The following is a 22,098-nucleotide window of genomic DNA, read 5'->3' on the forward strand; positions in this document are numbered from 1 at the left end:
CCAGGTTATATTCTATCCGTGTATTAAATTTCATAACAATCCGTCCAATTTCTGGATCTACTGTAGATTTTGCGTAACAAACATTCATTCATACACACAAACATCCTCACAAACTGGCGCATTTACATTATTAGTAGAACTTTCAGGTAGGCATCTCACACGCTTCATATTTTTGTTTTTGAATGACGGTAGCTGTAGCGAAGTTCACTGAAGTGCATAGTTCGATAGCGGCCATGACTCTCATTCGCGTTTTGTGTGTCGGGTCGACAAGGTGCGCGGTAGTCCTACCGCTATTTTCTCGTAATTTGTGATTTGTTTATTAAAGTGTAAGTTTCATTTCTTGCTAATAAAGTATCTACGTAGCACGTAACACATCGAATTGTGTTTCACAAGTGTGGGATAAAACTAAGTTAATCTATTCGATTATAATATTTAGAAAGTGGTGCAACAGGCCCTAAGTTATAGTAATTTATTGCAGAAAACATGAACATTAGATGAGGTGGTGCTGTCTCGTCATATATGCCGATTTCCTGTGATACTAATCGGTGAGTTTCTTTGATATTACACTAATTGTTAAATAATTACGTAATATTTGACCACTGTTGTCGGTGGCCAAACCGCTTATGTCTGTACAATTGCCATTACAGAACACAACTCTCCGTGTTCGCCGTCGGGCAATACCTAACGAACCCACATTCACGTTCCGTGAGTAATAAAATATAATGAGTGTCAGTCCGTCTCTGCGTCTCAGAACCACACATATACAAACATATTACATGTAACTCGCTTTCAATAATACCAGCATTTTTGTATAATACAGCGGTATCTACAATACCGCTGTATTATACAAAATACAGCGGTATTATCTTAGATAATGTACGAACATGATCCTCGTTAGAATCTAACCGTGATGATTCTGGGAGTCATCACGTCAACACTACTGCGATTCCTACTCATCATGCCACATGACTTTGTATACCAATCTGATTCATGTTTAGCAGTTTTCATAGAAAACCTTACCGCTTGTTTCCGGCGAAGGAAAACGTCGTGAGGAAACCTGCAAACTGGTTGACTATTTAGTCCAATGGTGTGTATGCACTAGATGATCGTAGCTAGTCGTAAAAGCCATGTCAAATTACTGTAGGCGATTTGAATACCATCGTCAGTGTTTCTAACACCACTGTAAATAAACATCTCAGGGTTTCCGTTCCTGTTTATTGGACAACTAATTTGTTATTTCTATATTTTTCTTAACACATAAAACTTGTAATAGGTAATAAAAATAGCTAATTACATTAAATACCAAACCGAGTGTAATAAAACGTGTGAACATCAAATTAAATGGACTAATTTTAATTTATGGCTGCTCTTAAGATGTGGCGATCAATAAAAATAAAATCTAAAACATTTTATGTTTTATGAGCACTAAATGGCGAATCTATTTAATCTGGCTTTATTGGCAAAAAAGTAAAACGACTCCCGTGCGTCGTAATCGTAACAGGCGATTATAGAAATTGGCATAATATGTGTAGTTTATTAGACCTAGTCCAAGTCGTAATTCATTAAATCTTTTCGTAAGCGAAGCTTTTGGTGCAATAAGAACAATTTTTGAATCGAATATTACTATGCAATACTAAGGATAGTTTGCGCCAGTCAACTTTGACGTTAACTTTAACCTGCGCAGACCAATGCAGAGTACGTCATTTTATCTAAACGATAGCGGCAGCAGGTTAAAGTTAACGTCAATGTTGACCGTTGCAACCCATTCTAAATGTTAAACTTTAAATGTCACGCCATGAAACTATGAAATACTACACTACACACTTCAATATAAATATGTAATGAAATATTATATTAACACGAACTAAACGCTAGTAAATAGAATAGAACTCAATTGTGTTCTAAACTTTTGTTAGAATAGTTTACATAAATATCAAACTGTTATGCAATGAATTATATCCCAGAATACAAAATGGGGTTCACATAGATAGTGAAAGTTTTAAGTGTTTATGATATAAAAAAATGTTTGGTAAAATGTTCGCTAAACTTGAGATTTCACATAAGCGACCTGGATTGGATCTATTACTTGGGGTAGATTTTATCTATTGGTCAACACCTTATCAAAATCCGTTAAATGATGAAGGGGATGCCATTTTGACAAAACATCACCACAAATTACCGAAATAAGTTCCACAACTCATAACGCCGATGCGCGCGGCTACTTATGGCCGCAGTCGGTTAAAAAAGGTATAATTATGTTGTCACAAAAAGCAAATTATGTCTGCCGGCGCTACCCACGGCAAATGTAGGAGGAACGACAAACTAAACTTGAAGGGTTATTGTTGACTGGCTATCGCATGCCACTTCGACTGTGTGAAATTTACCATTCGTTATTTAAAGCAGCGAATGGCCGAATGTGTTGTATACTTACTTTTACTTATCTAGTTAGTTCGTTTTTGATATATTTTGATGTATTTTATGTGAAAACAACATTTCGAAGGTTAGATATTAGTTATCGATAACGAAAGTTTTCGATTAAAAGGGTTGTCCAGCAATGTGATGTGAAGACTAGTAGTTCCAGCAATGTGATGTGAAGACTAGTAGTTCCAGCAATGTGATGTGAAGACTAGTAGTTCCAGCAATGTGATGTGAAGACTAGTAGTTCCAGCAACGTGATGTGAAGACTAGTAGTTCCAGCAACGTGATGTGAAGACTAGTAGTTCCAGCAATGTGATGTGAAGACTAGTAGTTCCAGCAATGTGATGTGAAGACTAGTAGTTCCAGCAATGTGATGTGAAGACTAGTAGTTCCAGCAATGTGATGTGAAGACTAGTAGTTCCAGCAACGTGATGTGAAGACTAGTAGTTCCAGCAACGTGATGTGAAGACTAGTAGTTCCAGCAACGTGATGTGAAGACTAGTAGTTCCAGCAATGTGATGTGAAGACTAGTAGTTCCAGCAATGTGATGTGAAGACTAGTAGTTCCAGCAATGTGATGTGAAGACTAGTAGTTCCAGCAATGTGATGTGAAGACTAGTAGTTCCAGCAATGTGATGTGAAGACTAGTAGTTCCAGCAACGTGATGTGAAGACTAGTAGTTCCAGCAACGTGATGTGAAGACTAGTAGTTCCAGCAATGTGATGTGAAGACTAGTAGTTCCAGCAACGTGATGTGAAGACTAGTAGTTCCAGCAACGTGATGTGAAGACTAGTAGTTCCAGCAATGTGATGTGAAGACTAGTAGTTCCAGCAATGTGATGTGAAGACTAGTAGTTCCAGCAATGTGATGTGAAGACTAGTAGTTCCAGCAACGTGATGTGAAGACTAGTAGTTCCAGCAACGTGATGTGAAGACTAGTAGTTCCAGCAATGTGATGTGAAGACTAGTAGTTCCAGCAATGTGATGTGAAGACTAGTAGTTCCAGCAATGTGATGTGAAGACTAGTAGTTCCAGCAATGTGATGTGAAGACTAGTAGTTCCAGCAACGTGATGTGAAGACTAGTAGTTCCAGCAACGTGATGTGAAGACTAGTAGTTCCAGCAACGTGATGTGAAGACTAGTAGTTCCAGCAATGTGATGTGAAGACTAGTAGTTCCAGCAATGTGATGTGAAGACTAGTAGTTCCAGCAATGTGATGTGAAGACTAGTAGTTCCAGCAATGTGATGTGAAGACTAGTAGTTCCAGCAATGTGATGTGAAGACTAGTAGTTCCAGCAACGTGATGTGAAGACTAGTAGTTCCAGCAACGTGATGTGAAGACTAGTAGTTCCAGCAATGTGATGTGAAGACTAGTAGTTCCAGTAATGTGATGTGAAGACTAGTAGTTCCAGCAATGTGATGTGAAGACTAGTAGTTCCAGCAACGTGATGTGAAGACTAGTAGTTCCAGCAACGTGATGTGAAGACTAGTAGTTCCAGCAATGTGATGTGAAGACTAGTAGTTCCAGCAATGTGATGTGAAGACTAGTAGTTCCAGCAATGTGATGTGAAGACTAGTAGTTCCAGCAATGTGATGTGAAGACTAGTAGTTCCAGCAACGTGATGTGAAGACTAGTAGTTCCAGCAACGTGATGTGAAGACTAGTAGTTCCAGCAACGTGATGTGAAGACTAGTAGTTCCAGCAATGTGATGTGAAGACTAGTAGTTCCAGCAATGTGATGTGAAGACTAGTAGTTCCAGCAATGTGATGTGAAGACTAGTAGTTCCAGCAATGTGATGTGAAGACTAGTAGTTCCAGCAACGTGATGTGAAGACTAGTAGTTCCAGCAATGTGATGTGAAGACTAGTAGTTCCAGCAATGTGATGTGAAGACTAGTAGTTCCAGCAATGTGATGTGAAGACTAGTAGTTCCAGCAATGTGATGTGAAGACTAGTAGTTCCAGCAACGTGATGTGAAGACTAGTAGTTCCAGCAACGTGATGTGAAGACTAGTAGTTCCAGCAACGTGATGTGAAGACTAGTAGTTCCAGCAATGTGATGTGAAGACTAGTAGTTCCAGCAATGTGATGTGAAGACTAGTAGTTCCAGCAATGTGATGTGAAGACTAGTAGTTCCAGCAATGTGATGTGAAGACTAGTAGTTCCAGCAACGTGATGTGAAGACTAGTAGTTCCAGCAATGTGATGTGAAGACTAGTAGTTCCAGCAACATGATGTGAAGACTAGTAGTTCCAGCAACGTGATGTGAAGACTAGTAGTTCCAGCAACGTGATGTGAAGACTAGTAGTTCCAGCAACGTGATGTGAAGACTAGTAGTTCCAGCAACGTGATGTGAAGACTAGTAGTTCCAGCAACGTGATGTGAAGACTAGTAGTTAATTAAAATGCTGTTTAACTTATCTGATATATGTTATTCATAGTGTTGCTGTAATGTGAATTGCAATTACAAGAATATTTATTTTATCCCTACGTAAAATGTATAAAACTATGAGATAACTTTAACAAACATCACGATACGCTTGTGTTTACTGATATTCTTTACTACAATTTATTTTTATTATCTTGAACTGGCGCTAGACTTACATAATCCGTGGCTAGATCAGTGGTTCTAAAACTTTTTGATAGTTTAAAAACAAACAAAAAATCACCATCGTAAGATAACAGCAACTTTTACTTGCCTTTTTACCATCAATTTCTGCGTTTGCACACGTTGTACAAATGTACATAAACTCCGAAATAAATAAATGATAAAGACCGTACAACACCTTGACCAAATATTATAAATACCCAGTTGTATCCCATAACACAAGTCTCGAACGTACTTAGTGTACAATGTTGAGAGCCACAGGGCTGGCAGGGCTGGACTGTTTATATGGCAATGAAATAAACTGCTTCGCGAATGTGCGTGCACTTGCATTAATGTTTAATTTCAATAAACAACATAACAAATATTAAGTATGGTATTATGTGTGCTGAACATAGATAAAGACATTTTATAAATAAATAAACTTAATAGGTACTGGAATACGTAAAACAATGCATTTGGAGATTGGTGAAAAATAATGCTATTTCTGGACCAGTTTACCACGTGACGGGCTTAGAGAAATAGATTATAATTTAAAATACAAATGACCATGTCTTAATATTGGAATTTACAATTCATATATTAAACATATAGGAACGACGATATTAAATGTCTTAAGAAAGGTTACATTTTAAAAATATTTTACATCCATGTTATTGATTTCAAATTGTTTTAACGGAAACTGTTGCTTATTTTAATTTAAAACAACTGTTCAGTACGAAGAAAATGATTGTAAGTGATTTTTTTCTAATATTAGATTTCAGTTTGTAATGAAACGTTTTACTCTAACGTTTACTTAAACTCGTGCTTATAAGCTCGATGAAGCTTTCAATGCTGGCGCGTGTAGGCTCAGGCGGAAACTCTAACGAGCAGGCGGATTTACGACGTGCTTATATATAATTATATGATTATAGAAATTAGCATCCAATAACATTACTGTCAAGTTAGTAGACACGATTGGAAAATTTAAGATTATTATTTGACATGACTAAGTTTTAATCGCTCAAATAGTTATAATCTATCCCAATGCTGAACAATAATTACATTCTTTCCCACATCCGAGCGTTTTCCCTGTGCCCTGGAGCCCTGTGACCCCCTTTTTACTAATTTTTCTCCACTTCGCACGATCGTACTCCGATCGTGAGTTATTCCCGTTCGCCACCCCCAGTATTGCCCCCTCCGGTGGCGACTGGGAATTATTCTAAAAAAATATCCCAGTCGCCACCTCCGGGGGCAAGCGGGATTGTTGGTAGTAAAAATCCCAGTGGCCACCCCTAAATATAGTTAACATAAAAACTAGGTATGCTACCTATTATCTTTATTTTTTTTTTTGAAATGACAAAGAATGTTAATTTTATTAAATTTCTGATTAAAAAATAGAAGTACGTAGGGTTAATCAAACGAGAGAGTTACAATATTTATAAATTGGTAGAAAATTAAACAAACATTATTTTTTAGTATTTTTATTTTCAAAATCAACTATTTTAAACACAAATCCAAAATCACAGATAATTAGGTACTTTCAATAGAATATAAAATATTTCTTAAAATATACTTGAAAAAACAATTCGGCTTTTCGGCGCTCGTGTCATCGGCGGGTCGCCGCTGCGCATGGCGCTCGCGCCGCTTCCTATTTTATGGTTTTAAAGACGTGAAATATTAACAAAGGACATCGGCATGAAGATAAAGCACAATAGATTATTAGTACATATTTTGTTACGTTATCCCAAAAAATAAAATGACGACCAGCCTGAGTAATTAGTATGCCAATTGATTTCATACAAAATTATATTTTACGGCTATTTCAGGAAAAATATTATAGTGAACCGTACCTATTGCCTAAATTTCAATGCATATATATCTAGATACATAAAGGTACCTAACTAAACAATTCATTTACTTTAAACATTCTGTGACGTCGGTAATTATTTTAAAATCATTCCAAAAAATATAAAGATATAGCATTTATTTTAACTATTATTAAATTATTAAATTATATTATTAATAATTAACTAATTAATTTATTATGCATAATAGAGGGTATTAGGGGTGGCCACTGGGATTTTTACTGACCAACATTCCCGTTTGCCACCCGGAGGTGGCGACTGGGATATTTTTTTAGAATAATTCCCAGTCGCCACCGGAGGGGGCAATACTGGGGGTGGCGAACGGGAATAACTCACGATCACGATCGGAGTTCGGCATCTTTAGTAGTCAGAGACCATTGACACGCATATCATCCTTGACGACATCAAGCCTGCACTTTTTGGGTTTGACTCTCCGTGAAGGTCTAATTTATGAATAAATTTGACTTACTCGCTGAGCAAGGAGGCTGCCAGCTTCCGAGGCACCTGTTGCTTCGATTAATCGCGCCAACAAATTTTTTAGAAACAATTTAGCTTCGGGGCTCCACAGACCTGAGGTCTCGGTCGCTACTGGCACGAAAATGAAATTATTGGGAGAGTTTGTGAGAAACTAAAATAACAATGTCAAAATTTTCGTTTAAAATAAATTTTGAAGGTGATAAAATGCAGATAAAGTAGTGATCAATTTTAAAATGATAAACCGATTAATTAATTCACATGCACAGTTATCTAGATCTTTCACGCCCGGTGTCAGGTGACCAATAAAATTCGCGTTTTAATCGGAGACGTGGGAAATGTCAACAAACGATTTTTATTAAACTAGTATTGGGAGACGGCCATTAATTAACATGAAACGAGGTGCACGGCCGTGCGACGGCTAAGATACATGAGAAAATCACACTTTAAAACTTTGAGTTTCGATAGATATATATTAGATACCTATATATTAAAGAAATAATGACTAAAATAACGTTAAGTGTCGAAGAACGGTCTGAATCCTGGTATTTCATTCTTTAATTGAAAATTGTCAAGGCAAGGCATTTTCGTTTAAAATAATTCGAAATTCTCATGCTAATGTTACGTAATGCTTTTCATTAATTAACATGACACACACACACACAGTCATTAATGACACTCACAATCAATTATGAAATGAAAATAAATTTATTGCATACCAATGGAATAAATTTCTTTTCATTTTATATTTTTTTTCTGACGTGGAATAGACAATATGGTATTGATTATTAAGATTAAGATTATAAAATCAAAATTGTATTTACCATAAATTATCTTAGACATTTTCTCAAATATTCTTTAGACATGTATATTTTTTATTTCTCACGGTAAATTATTGAAAATTCGTATAGTAACTGGTATAACAGAACTGAACAAACATATTTTCATCGAAGGTACTAACAATCTTTTAGGATTTCTTATAGTGATTAATTACAATACACCTTATTATATTCACGGTAGAGACTAATATTAATGTAATGAGGTATTTTGTATCTATAATGAGGTAGATCGTAAGTACTATTAAAACAAGTAAATAGTATCACTATGCTCATGAGATTTGTACGAGTGCTATTGTGCACTAATAAATTAAGGCTTCAAAATTGTCAAAATTAATGATTTACAAATAAAATTGGAATTTATTCTTAAAAATATAAATAGAAATTATCATGATTAAAAAAATTTGAAATATTTAAAATCATAGATGAGAAAAATGCATCAGAACTTGGCTCTATTCACACCAATAATTCAATGGGATTTATTTCACTCAATGAATATTTATGAAACAGCAGGCGCCGGCGGTGTGCGGGGGTGAGGTGGAGGGCGGGAAGGGGGGTTTGCAGTACTACACTACTTCTGGTATTTCTAGATTAATATGCAGAAATGTACGCCAAAGTGATTTACTAAATAGACCGTAGTTTACACATTTTTGTCACATCTAGTTAAAACATCTAGTTAGAAAACGGGGTGGCTTAATGAATGAGTACTCCACTCTCAGAATATTTGCATGAACGGTGTGTAATATGTAGATACTTATATGTTTTGCATTTAGGAAGGTTTTGTTCTGGCTTTAATATTCTGTTTATTTTCTAATTTTTCTCTCTTAGAATAGACCCACAAACTTCGGCCCGCGCGTGAGTTTCCCACGGAAACATTACTTTTTTCGGGATGAAAAGTTTTTCAAGAAGGTTGATTGATTAGATAAATCGTGACGAGGAAGCAAACAAAGATATAAACTTAATTTAGCATTTATAACAATATATTAGTTAAGATAGAATTTGTATGAGTTGTGTGTTGTTTGGTCTTCTGGTTTATCTAAATTGAAAAAGAGACCTTAAATACTTAATTTAAAATTACTAGGGAATAATTTCATAAACATTTGAGTTATTGAATCGTGTAAACTTGTATGTATTATTGTTATTCATATGTGTATTGTTATTTATATGTGGCTTTTGTATATTTCTCAAATAAAATTTTAATATAATACCTTTGAGGACTTAAATTTAAACGATAAAATTGCTGATATTTTTTTGAGAAAACACACATCACCGTGGTACGTACAATAAAATAAGAAAGATATATATGAAAAAACATTATTTTTCCAAAAAAATTAAAATAAAATATTTACCAAAAATTTATTTATTTCAAAGTAAATATAGTTAGGTAAATAAATAGTTAAAATTGATATAATTTTGTGATTTTACTCTTAATTCTATTTTGTTGTGCATTTGAGAGTATAGGCGGTTTATTTGACATTTAAAAATAAAAAAGTTCATTTACCTGCAATCACAATAACTAAAAACCACTGAACACAAACAAACACGATCACTTCGGTCTCGCTCGCGAGTGGCCCGCGCGTCCGCTCACTTCGCACAGTATCCACTGACTGAATCAGAACTGAGTTGAGATGAGGCTGGACGAGGCTTCGGCATGCCTCGATTACATTGCCTTGTTTCACACGAGTTCCACATCTTTACACTTTTTTGAAGAAAAACCGACCTGCGCTTCGACTGACAAAGCAGTCGAAGCGCTTTTAAGTGAACATTAATTTGGAGATCATTAAAAATATTTGAGTTTGGAAACAGATTGATATTCTAAATTACTATTATTATTACTATATAATATTTTTGTTCTAATTGACAATAGACAAACGATTGCTATGGGGTATAATGTAATATGTATATGTAATTACTTATAAGTATGTTTCACTATGTTTTTTAAAAACGTATGCAACAAATATGTGACTCCGTCGCGCCCGCGGCCGCGGCAGAAGGGGCAGTACCACGTGCTGGCTTGATGTCGTCGAGGATGATATGCGCGCCAACGGTCTGACAACTAGAGATGCCGAAGACCACGCGAAGTGGAGGAGAAGAAGTAGGAAAGCGGGCCCTAGGCTATGAGAGAGTCACTCTCTATGTCGGTAGAAGTAACGGGGAATACGGGGGAGGAGTACTACATATTACAAGGAGTGAATAGTAACTAGCCAGCAATGTAACGCAACTGAAGGGAAATCGTCGACAATTTTTCTTGATAATTTTAATAGCGCGTTATCGCCGTGGATTGCGCGATAACATTTTTTCGCTGCCATTTTTGGCTTGAAAGCACTCGCGCGTCCGGCCGCGCTTTTTGTGAAAAGCTTACCAATTAAATGGGTCTGGCGACCACCGCGACACAAACTGACGAGAACGAAAGAAAGAACCACAGTTTATTGACGAAGTGAAGTCCAACATAAGTACTTGGGGAAAAATACATTTTTTGTATGTATGTTTGTAACGCGATAACTTTCGAACCATTGGTTCGATTTTATTGAAATTTAAAAAGTATGTAGGATATGTATAGTATTTTTAAGTTTGTGGGGCATCAAAATCTGTTAATTCATTTTTGAAATATTCACAATTTTGTAAACATTTATTGTGTTCGCGAGGTGTAAGTTCGCGGCGAACAACTAGTTTTTAATGAAGAGAGAATTATTATTATTATTATTATTTGTATCTCCTTTTGGGATTCACGGCACTAAGTCCGGTCCTTTGAGAGGCTTGCGTGGGGGTATGGATCCAACACGTAGAGGCCCTTTGGAGAATTTTGATTATTTATTATTTATTATTATTATTATTTTTCAGTTCGTGACAAAGTGATCAAAATCCTTGTTGATCAAAAAAGTTTATTTGTACCAAAAGCATTCCCTAAGAGAGTATATGACGCAGGCGACCAGTCATAAAATCATAGCCAAATCTTATAAAAATAAATGTTTATATTTTACGCGCAGGGCTTCGGGGCGTCACAGCTGTGACGTGAATACAACCAGAACCATGCGAGGATGTGAGAGAGTAGGAAAATTCCCAGGGTTGCCAGCGTAATGTTTTTACATTCGATATTTTATACTCTTAAGGCTATATCTCAGTAATGATACTCGAATGCAGTTTAAAATGCAGTTGACAGTCATTGAATTGTCGATTGAGTTTACGTTGAACTATTTTTTATGAACTCAAATCTATACCTACTCATAAAGCTGAAGAGGTTTTTAATGTTTGGAATTTTCGATTTTATCAGGTATATTCCATGAGAGCAAAGCCAAGAGCTAATTATTTTTGTAATAATTTTGTTTTTGTATAATGACATAATATAATAGTGGTATCCAATCGTCATCATCATATCGAGTGTGCTACTGCTAATACCTAAAGACATCTGACATGACATAGTATCCAATAAGAACAGTGTACACGAGCTCAGAACTTACTGACTTACAGGACAAGTGTTGGAGCGTTGATGTCTTTTGTATGCAAGTTACAAGATACGCGATCGTAAAGCTCAAAAAGCCTCATCTCAAAAAGAAATAAGTTTTTTTTGGATGTGCATTCGGGCGAAACAAACTATGTTTGTTCGTCAACTAAATTAAATATATATTTCTTGATAAACTTGTTACAAAATTTTAGTTTTCTTTTATGATGGTTGAGTTTGTTTTTATAATTTCGTACTGGACTACGATACAATTATAAACTGCCCTAGAAAATAGGTCATTTTGGAAGGTATATTTCTATCCCCGAGCACTGAACCCAAGCCCTGTTCACAAACAATTATATCCCGCCGACACGACCGCAGACCGCGGACCGCAGAACATACACCGCTTTCCCTAAAATGCGGTAGCGACAGCAAAATACTTATTACTCATTACTCAAACGACCTCTTTAGCCGTTGGGTCATCATGCCGGACTGCTGCACTGGAGGTCCTGGAATTCAGATGAAAAATGATCTTGATTTTGCACATATGTCACAAAATATAGTATCGTTGAGTTAGTATCCCGGAACAACGTACTTTAGGGCTAACTAAACCTGTGTCCATTTATTTTTTTATGTGTACTTTGCACTTATATTAATTTATGCTCTAATATCTATCACCATAATGATCACTCTGCGATCATCACGGCATAGTGCCTAGTTTGCACGGGCGTGTAAAAACTTCCAGACGAGTGATATTGGCGTCTTTTTGTCGCTTCGACAAAGTGACATACGACTGAATTCATCTCCGAAGAGCGCTCATAATGAGGTAAATATTATAATATTCACAACAATAAAATGATTTCAACACATTTTTATCTTGAATATCCATAAGAGGTGAACTTGTTATACTATTGAATGTGCTAGAAGGTCATTCACAATCTCGAGTAAGTTTAGCGATGAATGTAGACTATAGTGAGCGAAAATGTTTTAAAAAAAAATGGAAATGGGAAGTAAAGTCATTTTTTTATTATTTTACCCGAGCGAAGTATTTCATAATAACTTTTTTGCTGACGTTACGTAACAATAGCCCAAGCGCCGACTGCCCGCCGCCTCTCAAGTCGCAACGGGAAGCTAAGGCAGTTAGATTATAACGTCATGTTATCGAGTCATTATAACGAACAACAATATGTGTATAATATAAAAATTGTGATTTAAAAAAAATAATTTTATTTAAATTATTTTTATCTATGATTTCATGTCATATCAGTGTCGTCGAGCACGCACGCAGCCGAGTCGGCACCGACTGAAGAAGAAGACTGCATGAGCCATGAAAACATTATAACCCTTTTTTTAGGACAGTCGCGTAATAAGGAAATACTTGTCATCGGAAAATTTATCATCAGGAAAACGTAGTCACTTCTTGAAATAACGCGATTGATGATAATGACAGAGCAGCGTCAACAATCAGCGTGGTAAAGTGATTTGTCCGAGTACTAAAGGTGCGCGGAATATTGTGTAATTACATAGGAGGTAAAATCACAGATATAAGAACCTTACCTGTCTGTGGGTAAAGTGAACCTAGCAATGCGAGTAATAGCAAATATATTATTGTAACTAAGTAATATGCCTTCTGCTGCAATATTATTACTTTTGTATAATAAAGTTTTGTTTCACTAATTCAAATAACTAATATTTCTTTAAATTCATAAATTTTTTTGGCCGGTCTACACGTGAGGTTAATTGATATTTGAACAAAGTGTTTTTTGTAAATATTTTGTTTTAAATAGTAAAGCTGGTAGAAGCTTTGGCGGTCCAGTAGTTAAAACGTCTACTTGTGAACGGAAAGCTCCCAGGTTCGAATCCTACTTGTTTCACACAGTTTGCATACCAATCAGACTTATTTAAGTAGACCATAGAAATTGCTTCTGGTGAAAACATCGCGAGGAAACCTGTATTCAATTTGACGATTTTTCAGTTAATGTGAGACATGGAGAAGGCACCACTCATGCAAACCACTCATTTAATATTGTGGAGCCTCAGCCATGAGAAATGAATATAAGAAGAAAATAATATGGAAATGAATGTGTTTTGTTACTATAATAGTTATTTGATTTATAACCGTAGACAATGACAGGTAACAAGACTTAAAGGCCCGATAATGAGTACACAATGAGAGAGCCCCGAGCGATGATATTCTAGTGACAGTAATGACAATAACGAGGGTAGCTCGATGCTGCAGACCCAACTGTATCTGTTTCAAAATGTCTCTCGTGCGGTGGCCCCACTATCGCGTCTCAAAACGCAATCTCGAACTTACTACTTTCGCACTTACTCAGCTCAATCTGTGTAATTTGTTCATATTTTATTACTTATATTTATTAATAGTATATATTAAACTAGTGGCCCGTCACTACACACAATACACTTAAACCTCCCTCAGAAATCACACTATCTATTGGTGAAAATCGTACAAAATTCGTTTGTCGCGTTCATACAGACAGACATTACACAAGGGCATTTTTTTTATAAGGATGATCAGGTAACAAAATATTTAAATATTATGGCAAAGTTCACTTTAGTAAATAAGTGAAACAAACAAATGTTTGACCTCATCAAGCAACCCCAATTAATTGGTAATTCGTAGCTGGCGTGCGCTTGACGGTACCATCATTTTAGCCCATCGTTAGTAGCGAATTGTTAACCGACAAAGTGAATAGGGCGGCAGATCATATCACCTACATCGATTGTATCTCGCCATCCATCAATAGCGATGTTGACTTGTTATAATATTGTTGGTACACTCTGGCAATACGACAATTTGTAATTTTTTAAGGTAAAGCCAGTGTCTGTAAATGTTGATGATTTGATGTTTGATTTCAACCAAGGCGCATTCATGTAGTAATCATGAAGATCTTGAAAGTAATAATACTCAGTTTGTGTGTGGTCTAAATTAGATTAAGATGCAGTATAATTTACTTTTCGAATAGTAAATATTACATTCGAGTCTTAGAAACTGTTTGTCAAATTCTTAGAAGACTGTTGCATGATGTACTATTGGAGGTCTATCATTAAAATGTTCTGCGAGTGATTAAGTTATTTATGATGGTATAGTAGTAGTTATATTAGTCACGGTCGTAATGTAACTATAAACAGTAATTATGGGATGTGATTGTTAAATTACTACGTTGGGATTCCTCTTGGCGATTATCAAAAGGCAATTCCTTAAAAAATATTTTGAAGCATTCTGTGGCTCAGAATGTGTAGAATGGCATAGACTGCCGCGGACAAGAGCTAGTAATTCAGAAGTATACCCCTATTATAGTTCTCCATAGAACACAGCTACTTCTATAACAAACGATAGATGAAAATGAGAAAGTGGTATAACACGAATGCAAGTCAACTGACAGTTGGTATGAATCAGTCTGATCGGAAATGCATTGCGTTGAAACCTCTTTATAGATCACTCAGTGGAACTGCAAACGGGTCTCGATGTGATAAATCTATTCGGCACTTGTTCGGGCAAGTCTGTGGTACTATTCTGGTGTAGTGGAGAACACATGTGACAATGATATTGATTATTTATTTCATTTTCCGTATGTTGCCGAGTCTCACTCGCCTATGAAAATGATATAAAAATATCGAAACTCGATAACATGTGCTCACTTTTAACAGTGTAAAGAGTCAATTTTGTTAAAATGTTGTGTAGAAAAGCAGAATCAGAAGTAGCCACAGAATTGAGTTGAGAGAGATATCAGGATATATTAGAACGGAATTTTGCACGGATGTTTTGCATGTATTGTCTGTAAATCAGTGTAACTATGCGATGATAATAGACGCGGATCGTAACTTGGTGCGGCTTAAGACAAATATTTGAAGAATAATTCATTGTGAGATAAACTCACTAATATTTGTTCTTAAAATATTTAACTCATAAAGTGGACGAATAACATTAACAATATTATAGAATAACCTGCTAGTTGCAATACGTCCGTGTTTTATTGTTCTGTCAGCTTTTAACTCTCGCAGTCGCACAATATTGGCTCGGACTGAAATATGTGAACGACTCGTGTATTTTAGTCGGATTATCATTTTCATAGCGCCGCGCCGCCGTGTAGGCCAAGTAAAGGTCATTACACACGGTCTGTTCTGGGAACTTGGTTTTTATCAGAATGGTCAGAGTCATCGACAGAGACGAGTTAAGGAAAAATGGCGAGGCGTTTTCCCTGTACTGAGGGCGAAGTGCGGGTTTGCATTTCACTTCTCACTATCGAATTGATTCGAAGTGACACGCAGCGAACCAATTACATTGTGGTGTGGTTGTCGTTGCGTCACAATGGCGCACTGTGATTGGTTAGCTGCGTCTCACTGTAAGTCGACTCGATGGTGAGATGTAAATAGCAAAGTCGCACTACGCACACTGGTACAACATTCCCACAGACAAGATTAAAAAAATAATAATAACATAGAATTAAAAGTATTCAAGTAGCTGTAACGTTATATTCGGATCTTTTGAATTATTTTAAGCTTAATTTATTAAAATATCGCATTATTCAAATCTTTACTTTATTATGAATTTTTAATTATTATTTTAACACATTCCCTTTACCAGTCCGCGTTCGTTTCCGCGTTCGCCGTCACCAGTCCGACGGAAAAAAACTTAATGTATTTTTCAGATTTGTTAGTCTATCTACTTAATTTGCGTGCTAAATTTGTAAGTAAGTCTAGTTGTTTTATAGTAGAAATATATCTATTTCTTCCTTATTTCACCTCGTAGGTGATTCTACTATGTCAATTCTTGATAGGTTTTTTTAATAGAAGAAGAATAGAAGTCTTTGTCGTGAAACACCCACGAACATACACAAAAAAAAAAAGTTACTAGGTAAATGCAACTCAATGCGTATCATATCAGGCAACGGCTCAATGTTATAGGCTCTGCAAAAATAGCCAGCACTGATTTTCTTCCTATATCTCTATTCTTCCTTTTTTATATTCACCGACAAACATTTCCCCGCAGAGTGAGCGCTCACGGCCGTGTGCAAACGGCTTTATATTCCAATCCGCAGTTCTGCAATCGGCTCAAGTTAACGACACTCTGAGCAGAACTAATAATTTCGCATTAGAATTAATTAAATTGTAAGTTGTGGCGGTTGTAATACGGACACGGCGGTGCATGTGAAAGTTACCTCTTCAAGCTTTATCATTTCAACTTTTTTTCTTAAAATTCTAAATAAGAGGCCAGACCTAGGTGTAGTCTGCTTATGATAGGTAGGTGAAACCATCTGAGAGCGGCTATATCTAGAGGTGGCTCTAGCAGGCGGAAACGGCTAAACCTACGACCTATTTTAGGCTAGGTGTAACCAACTGCGACCTAGAGACCGGCGGCCACTAGCTCTAGCCGCGCTTCGGGGTTTAGCCGTGACATATGTATCTACGAGTAGTTAGGATTACGGAAAAGTTTATAAGGCACTTTTACTGTTCTGCAGTTTGAGAAAACACAAGCGAATCTGCGAGTAAAATACTTATATAGTTTTATAATATTTTTTCTACAAATATAGTAAAGGCCTACTCTGTGCATTAATATAAAAATATAAAATCACGTGACCTGAAATTATATTTTGACTCCCAATGCTTATCCCAACAAATGTTTGTACGCATATTACTCTCATACACATATAGTACTACATAATATTGATATAGTGCAACCATTAGCAGCAGTACATCACAGTAACGACCTACGCTGATGAATGATGGTGCATTCGGAACATAGCATGAGTTATATTATTGCTCTGTTGCATCGACTGAGCTATCAGTTTCAAGTTATATAGAATATACTAGCTGCATCCTGCGGTATTACCCGCTGTTTAATATTCGTTTCAATTTATTTGTAATTTGTAATTATTGAAAACAAATACTTGCGTTTTTTAATTTTATTCACAGTAGTACTATCTACTTTATGAAGCGCTTGACTGTCATTTTTGTGTTTATTAAAAATTAGGAATGCATGCAGTTAGTTTTTGTACCTCGTACCAATAATTAAAGGAAGAGGGTCCCCAGGAATCAGATTAAAAATTAATATTACATTTTCTTATCCACCAGTTTAATATTTTGCTACTGTAAGTAAACAAATACAGAGTTTGAAATGAAAATATAATCGACTCGACTTCATTTCGAATCGTGTTCACTAATTCTCTTATTGCTTCGCCATTGGTATTGTTGTCCAGCTGGTACAATTGACATTTAAAAATAGTCAAGATTGTTAAATATTCGTTTAATTTATGTAACGCTTGAGCCCAAAATGCATTATATATTTTCCTTCACCATTATTATCACAAATGCATGTATAGCCCTGGACTTATAAGCTATATATATCCTGGGCTGAGAACATACTGCCATAACTCACGGTGGTTTGCGATCATCAGTAGTCGTTACGATGTTACAGCTAGAGTATAACATGGTGCGCGATGCTTGTGGTTCTGAACGAAATTTACGATCTCATACTACTTCAGATTGGTTTTAACGCTCTTACTAGTTAGCTCTTGTTAGCTTGTAATCTTTTCAAAAAATAAGGTTTTAAAAATGTGATTTTTTGTAAAATCCCGTTTATCGTTTTCTAATCTTGTAAATTCAATCACGTGCCTAACCATAACCTAACCAACCATTCAGTAATTCCTTCATTAATTGGAATAAAGTTTTTTTCTATTGTACAATAAAGCTAAAATGTTATGTTCATCCATTACATCGGAACCCTAAGAAGAACAAAAGATGATAACAATTAAGGCACCTGGTGGGCAAAAAGTATTAAAATGGAACATAACAGACCTATGAATGGGCGGCGAATTGCTGCCGTGACACAGCTCGTTATCTCTAGTCTTTCAATTCACCAGTTCTGAGTGCACTGCATTATATTTTCAATATTTTGCATTACGATACACTGCGAGTGGCGTGCGCTGTGGCGAATCCTACACCAACAAGAGCATAGCTCTTAAATTTGAGATCACGACGCACTGCGTATGGACGATCAGAGTTTAGACTTTTGATAAATACTTTTAATCTAAAGTGTGTTATCCCGAAGACGTCAAGGATTTTTATTTAAGTTACAAATAATGGCAGAACTGTGTCCAATTTCCTGCATCTTGGTTACGATCGCCAGTATGATTGTGCTGTTCCGCAGCATTACAACGCAATCTGAGATCGATCTGGTCGCTGACCGCTACGTCGCTGGTTACGAGGTGGGACACCCAGAACTATGTCCAACGTTCGGCTCCGAACTGCAGTTATTCATATTTATAACCTCAGCACCTTCCCACTTCATACAAAGACAAGCCATCAGAATGACCTGGGGCGATACGAGAAAGTTTCCAAACGTGTCTTTAGCCTTTTTTATTGGTATCCCATCAAACGAGTCCAGATCTTTAATCCTAGAGGAAGAGTCAATATACCGTGATATGATAATCGCTCGATTTATCGACACATATGATAATCTTACGCTCAAAAGTCTCTCTACGCTCGAGTGGCTGAATACGTATTGCCCTCTAGTTCCCAGAATGCTAAAAACTTACGATAATGTATATATAAGCATACCTCTTTTATTAATATTTGTAGAACAAACTTTACGAGATAATGAGACGAAAACAATGTGGGGAAAACTGGAATTAGATCATTTACCAGAGCGCGATAATACATCGAAGTACTTCGTAACGGAGGAGGAGTTTCCTGGAAGCAAATACCCACCTTTTGTGAGCGGTCCAGCGTATTTGATGTCGACTGATGTCACGAGAGATTTGTTTGCTGCCGCTGCTGAGGAGCCTTACCTTAAAATTGAAGACGTATTCATAACTGGCATTTTAGCAAAAATTCTAAATATAAAACAAATTCATGTCAAAGCATTCTATAAATTATTTGATGGCTCATGGTGGGACGTGGTGAATTATATAGCAACGCATAATTTAACAAGCGCTGAGCTGCTTTCAACGTGGTCACATCTAGACCGTATGGAACGTATAAATCCTCGATAAACTCTGCTAATGCGACATATTCAGATTCAGTGGAAGAGAGTGCCACACGTTACATTACGTGAACTAATACTACTTCCGATTGGTATTAACACACTATTTAGCTCTTATTAGTTTGTAATTATAATATTTAATAATACTATTAGCGGATAGACATGACTCCCTTTCAAACGCACCCCAACTTGATATACCTTCAACAGTTAATGGTAAAAGTACTCGTAGTAGAATGGGTACATAGTGCTAAATTCCTGGGCATTACTGTGGACAGTAAGTTTAAGTGGAATAAACATAGATAGATAAACTCTTTATTGCACCATTCACAAAGGAGTTATAAGTTACAACAAGATATTCAAACATAATGAGTGCAAAGGCGGACTTATCGCTAATGCAATTTCTTCCAGCCAACCTTTGGATGGAAAGAGAAACAAGCAAACTAAGGGGTGCAGTAAACTTAACAGTATTAAATAAATAGACAAAAAAATAATATATTCAAATAAAAAGGAGAAATATATAAACATACAGACAAGCGTAAATGTTGTTGTTATAGAACAATGAATAAATATATAATAGATTAAAGAAGACTAATATAATGAGACTTTACTTGCTTCCTAAAAGATGACAAGGTTTGGGCGTTGCGAATTTCAGCCGGCAATGCATTCCACAAACGAGCAGCCTGGACAGTAAAGCAGTGGGAATAGAACTGGGACACGTGAATAGGAATAACTAGGCGAAAGGAGTTAACGCTATGTCGTACCTCGCGATTATTGACCTCGCTGAGAAAATTGAAACGTTCTTTGAGGTAAAGAGGAGTATAAAGGGTTATATAGAGTTGTAAAGAACCGAGTACAGAAGTGAAAGTATATGTAGATTACGACTGTATCTAATAGGGAGCCACTTGAGTTGAGTGCGATCATATTTACGTAAACCAAATATGAATCTAATGCTGAAGTTCAAAAGACGCTCAAGTTTATTTAGTTTAGGATGTCATCTGAAATGTTGACAAGAGCTGTTTGAGTACTGTGGCCTGAGCGCAAACCCGATTGAAAGGGACTTAGAATGTTGAGCCACTCTTTCGAGAATTTTTGAGAGGAAAGGATCGATAGTCAGAAAAACATGAAGGTTTGTCTTTTTGGACAAAGTGATAATATAAGCTTTTTCCCAGTTTTAAAAAATTGTTTAGGATTAAAGTCAAACAGGATAGTATAATATCTAGGATAGGAACAAGCATTTTACGACTTATATCATCAGAGCCAACAGCATTAGATAACACAGAAAGTACTCTTTAGAACTTCACATTCAGCAATTGGGCTAAAGGACAAACTGGGATAGTTGGGTGCAGGGAGAGATGATAAGTGGTTGAGAGTTTGAGTTTTAATATTCCCACAAAAAGAAATAGAAGTAGAGAAGTACCTATTAAGGGAATAGAAATTATTGGGAACGCTGCGACTACTTCTTCCAACACCCATAGACTTAAGAAACTTCCAGGCCTTAGCTGGATCACCGTTTTCAACAGATTTGTGAAAGTGACGACGTTGAGCATCTCTACACAACTTATTACAAATATTCCGTGCTTTAATGTACTTATCACGATAGCGATCCGGATCCGTTTTGTATGTTGATTTGACTTGATGTTTCCTGGCAATAGCAGTCTTAATCTCATCAGTTAACCAAGGAGCAGGCAGGTATTTGACACGCACACGACGAACAGGAGCATGCTTGTCATACAGTTCAATTCGCAAGCTGTTAAAACCAGCCACCTGTTCATCCACTGTTGGAAGGTCACTTAAGGCCAGCCAATCACGACTGCGAGCATCATCTCTAAGTCTATCGACATTCATTGAGTTAAAATCACGTTGCATAAGGATTTTAGGTTTGGATTTAGTAGGGTGAAGTTTGTAAGAAAGATAAGAGATCATAGAAAAATATTTCTGCACTGCTTTGACCATGATTTGCAACTAAATTTGCAGAGGAAACAATGATAAGGTCTAAAAGAGAAGGAGTGCGGTTGGGGAAGAAATGAGTTGATTGGTTGTTATGGATAAGTGACAAATTATAAGAATCAACTAAGTATTAAAAGAAGTATTAGATCTTCCAGAATATTTTCAAGTGTCGAAAAATAATGAATAGAAGAAGAGCGACTATAGAAAATACCTAAAAGGACACTTGAGTATGACAGTGTAACTTCAACAAACAAATAATCGGCTTCATGAGAAGAATTAGAAACTTTGGACAAACGAATAAATTTATAATGAATATGAGCACGCAAATAGATGGCAACACCACCAGCATTACTCAAGCGGTAATTTCGTATGAGCTGGAAGCCTGGCAGAGAGTACGAAGTAGAAGGATGGCAAGACAAAATGTAAAGTCAGATATGTAAAGTCTCGCACAAAGGAATTGGAAGTGAAAAAAAACTGTCTTCAGATGACAGGGATTCAAAACTATCCTCCTGATAATTTACAACACTCATTTT

General features: G+C 36.3%; 2 protein-coding genes across 3 annotated transcripts in view; one reads left to right on the forward strand and one right to left on the reverse strand.

Annotated features, from left to right (window-relative positions):
- Positions 1-9,802, reverse strand: part of Wnt2 (Wnt oncogene analog 2) — a 54,168-nt gene extending 44,366 nt beyond the window's left edge. For both annotated transcript variants that reach the window (XM_053764412.1, XM_053764411.1), the window contains exon 1: positions 9,676-9,802. The gene's annotated coding sequence lies outside the window, so the exon portion shown is untranslated. The remainder of the gene's footprint in view (positions 1-9,675) is intronic.
- An 8,650-nt stretch (positions 9,803-18,452) lies between these two features.
- Positions 18,453-19,758, forward strand: LOC135309972 (beta-1,3-galactosyltransferase 5-like). The gene has a single exon (XM_064436818.1). The coding sequence runs from the start codon at positions 18,717-18,719 to the stop codon at positions 19,626-19,628; it is 912 nt and encodes a 303-aa protein (XP_064292888.1). The 5' UTR covers positions 18,453-18,716; the 3' UTR covers positions 19,629-19,758.
- Positions 19,759-22,098: the final 2,340 nt, after the last annotated feature.

The sequence above is a fragment of the Plodia interpunctella genome, chromosome 25, assembly GCF_027563975.2.
Source record: "Plodia interpunctella isolate USDA-ARS_2022_Savannah chromosome 25, ilPloInte3.2, whole genome shotgun sequence".
In the NCBI taxonomy this organism is placed as follows: domain Eukaryota; kingdom Metazoa; phylum Arthropoda; class Insecta; order Lepidoptera; family Pyralidae; genus Plodia; species Plodia interpunctella.